Genomic DNA, 3,256 nt, shown 5'->3' on the forward strand with positions numbered 1-3,256 from the left:
GGTGGGGGGGGGGTTGGAGGTTGTGTGGATAGAAGGCAGGGAAATTTACAGTCATTTCATAAACCGGTTCAACAAGTCGTTGATTACAACCTTGAGTGATTATTTTCAAAGGTCAACAGTTGTAAAATCTGTAAAAACACGTTTTTATATTCGTGGGCTTTGATTATGTAGCAGATATTTTACAGTGTATATATACTTTTAGACGTGTCGTAATACATCTTATTAAACCAACGGCTGGAAAGGAGTCGGCTCGCAGACGTCTGATGCAGTTGCACCTTCAGTAACTGATGAAATAATTACATAAAACGAGAAAAGCAAAGTATCTGAAATTTTTCCTTGTGCATTTTCTAGTTAATATATTCCACATTTATGCAAGTGCAGTGACTCTAAAGGGTCATTCAGTCTCATATTAAAATCATTTTCCAACAGAATTACGATAATTCATCTGGTTTATATTTCTAATGAATCTGCAGGACAGACCCATCAGTGTCTGTTTCCTTTTATGTGTGACTCGTCTTTGCAAAAGCAAACCTGTCGGGCAGAACTCAGAATATGTGTTTTGTGCTGCAGCGCTGCAGGATATTTGTCTAGTATTTCAGACTCTGTTGCCTCCCCCTGCAGAGCTGTCTCCTGGCCTGGCAGCGCTGACGGTGGGCTGTGACTCAGGGAATCTGGGCTCCCTGTCCCGGGTCCAGCTGCTCCTCTTGGACCGACCGGAGCCTGAGACCCTGGAGAGTCCCTGCGATCCGGAGGAGGAACTCTCATCAGAGCAGGACTGGATCAACCTGAGGATGCAGTACGACCCACGACTGACCTCAGAAGGTAAAGCTCTTCACGACAGAGATTCAATAGTAAAATTCCACATTTAACAGTCAAATCAATAAAAAAATAAAGTTCTCCAAGCAGAACAAATATCCGACTCTCAAAGTTAAAGCTCTTAAACCTTATGGGAGATAGTGACGTCCATGGGAATTTGTGGGGAAGCAACATAAACTCAGGCTAATTCCTGGATTAAATATAATCCTGCAAAAACACCCAGATACACTTTAGACAAGTGGCTTGTTAATACCAGATGGAAAAGGAGCCAAAAGAGGAAAATGTAATCTCAGTTCACTGGGTCTGAACGTCCCGCTCTGACAGTTTGAGTGAGATCGTTTGATAAGCAAAAACCGTCACTTTAATAACAGGGAGCAGTCAGACAGGTGTGTGTGTGTGTGTGTGTGTGTGTGTGTGGAGAAAACACATGAGCCAGACTGGGGGAAAAACAAGACTCTGGAGGTGTGTTTTCTCAGTCCGTGGCTCGGCCTTGAGAGTAAGCGATGCCTTTATGGCGGCGAGCAGCTTGTCTTTTAACGAGCTGTGATACCGCCTCTCATCTGCTCCCTGGCGTGCCGCGGCGAGCTCTTAACTGCTTTTCTTCAGAGGTGTGGCAATCGAGAGGAAAGGTTTATAGGGATATCAGGATGTGCCATATTAATAAAGATCAAACCGCTGGAGTGGATTATTAACTGGGAAAGTCCGACTAAGACAGCCGGAGACACTTAGAACCCGAGCTTTGCATACATGACAATGGATAAGAAGCTGAGCCGAGTGTGTCGTTTAGAGTCTGATAACAACAGGGAGAGGGAGATAAACACAGTAGATGTTTAAAGGCTCAGTTCAACCAAATTAAAAAGAAACATCTCACACGTAAAGAGTTTTCCATGTGTTTACAACATGGACAAAACGACTGCGACTTGGTGCCGTCACGCTATCAACCACCTCGGCGAATATTCACTCTGACGCTCATTCGCTTCGACTGAACTGACACGTTCAGGAATAGATTTGCTGTTTCCTACAGTCACAGTTCACCTTTGTTCAGTGCTCACCTGCAGGGTCCATGTGCTGCGTGTGCGGGAATGGAGAAGTCATTATATCAGCAATCTGCCATAGTCCTGTTCACAGTATTAGACCTCAAGACTAACTAAGTCACGAAGATGTTAAGTTACAGTTATATCCTTCATATTAATGCACCAAAGTATCAATAATGTAGATTTTACTGCATAAAAGTATTTTAAAAACTGGATATTAATGTAGCAAAGTATCAATAACCTGGATATTAAAGCATATTGGGTGTGAAATATGGGTTTGACCGCAGTAAAAAGGGCCGGTGTTTTTGGAAAGAGGCGATGCTGTTGAATATTTTAATGTAAATATTCACCTTCACTGTGACAGAAGCAGAAATCTGAAAACCCGTAATAATAAAAGCAAAACTCCGCGCCAGGTTACAGATCGCTTTTTGTAACTCTGACAAACTCTCCACCAGCAAAGAAGAGAACAGGTCACCGTGGCTGCTGTTGTTATTTTTATTCATGCATCTGTGCCACTGCTGTTTACAACAAGAGAAAATCTGAATCTCTCTCTCTCTCTTTCTCTCTCTGTCTCTCTCTCTCTCTCTCTCTCTCTCTCTCTCTCTCTCTCTCTCTCTCTCTCTCTCTCTCTCTCTCTCTCTCTCTCTTTCTCTCTGTGTCTGCAGAACAAAGTTTGCACCTGGCACGCTGCTGTAGACAGGTGCTCCTCTGGGGTTTTGTTGCTCCATTTTTTGCCTTTATTTGCTCAGAGATTAAGAGCCATAATTGGAACTAATACACTACATTACTCATATCTGTGCACACACACTCAAACACAAAAGACACGTGTGCATGTAAGTGTGCGCCGGGGGGCTAACATTTATGTACACCCGTGCACGGACGCACACGGCCGCTGCCGCCCGCCCGTCTGCACCACAACTGCACACACACAATTGCCTCCTCTCCCTTTAAGCTTGACGCTGTGTCCTGTGTGGTTTTGTCAGGTGTTGTGAGGCCCCTCACAGCTGGCAGCATCTCTGAAAGGTGTGACTCCGCAGGGAAAGTCCGGGAAAACAAATCGGTGAGTGCCGCTGCCCCCTTTTGCTTTTCACTCTCTACCCCCCTCCTCCGTTCATCTATCAGATTTCCTCCAAAAGCAGCGCTGCGGCTTGTCGTGAGCAAACACTAAATCTTCCAGAATCAACTCCTATCAGACAATGACCCCAAACCTGGTACACACAGTCTCCCTCCCACACAAAGACCCCCTTTTATAAACTTGAACTGGCATGCATTTATAACTGTCATTCCAGTAAAACGAGCTAAATTGTTGTTGATAATTGAGACACAATATAACAGAGGGCACGCGGCGTGCAGCAGGTGTGTGGTTAATCAGTCACGGGCTGCAGGAGGGCGGAGGGGGTGGGGGA

General features: G+C 44.9%; 1 protein-coding gene across 3 annotated transcripts in view; it reads left to right on the forward strand.

The window, feature by feature from the left end:
- Positions 1-3,256, forward strand: part of LOC111664678 (uncharacterized) — a 49,977-nt gene that overhangs the window by 21,661 nt on the left and 25,060 nt on the right. For all 3 annotated transcript variants that reach the window (XM_087177407.1, XM_087177409.1, XM_087177408.1), the window contains exons 7-8: positions 622-822; positions 2,834-2,910. In XM_087177407.1, coding sequence (XP_087033533.1) covers positions 622-822; positions 2,834-2,910 — 278 coding nt within the window. The remainder of the gene's footprint in view (positions 1-621; positions 823-2,833; positions 2,911-3,256) is intronic.

Source organism: Seriola lalandi, unplaced genomic scaffold (genome assembly GCF_002814215.2).
Source record: "Seriola lalandi dorsalis isolate HSWRI2012SDOR001 ecotype SW California unplaced genomic scaffold, Sedor1 jcf7180002054599, whole genome shotgun sequence".
In the NCBI taxonomy this organism is placed as follows: domain Eukaryota; kingdom Metazoa; phylum Chordata; class Actinopteri; order Carangiformes; family Carangidae; genus Seriola; species Seriola lalandi.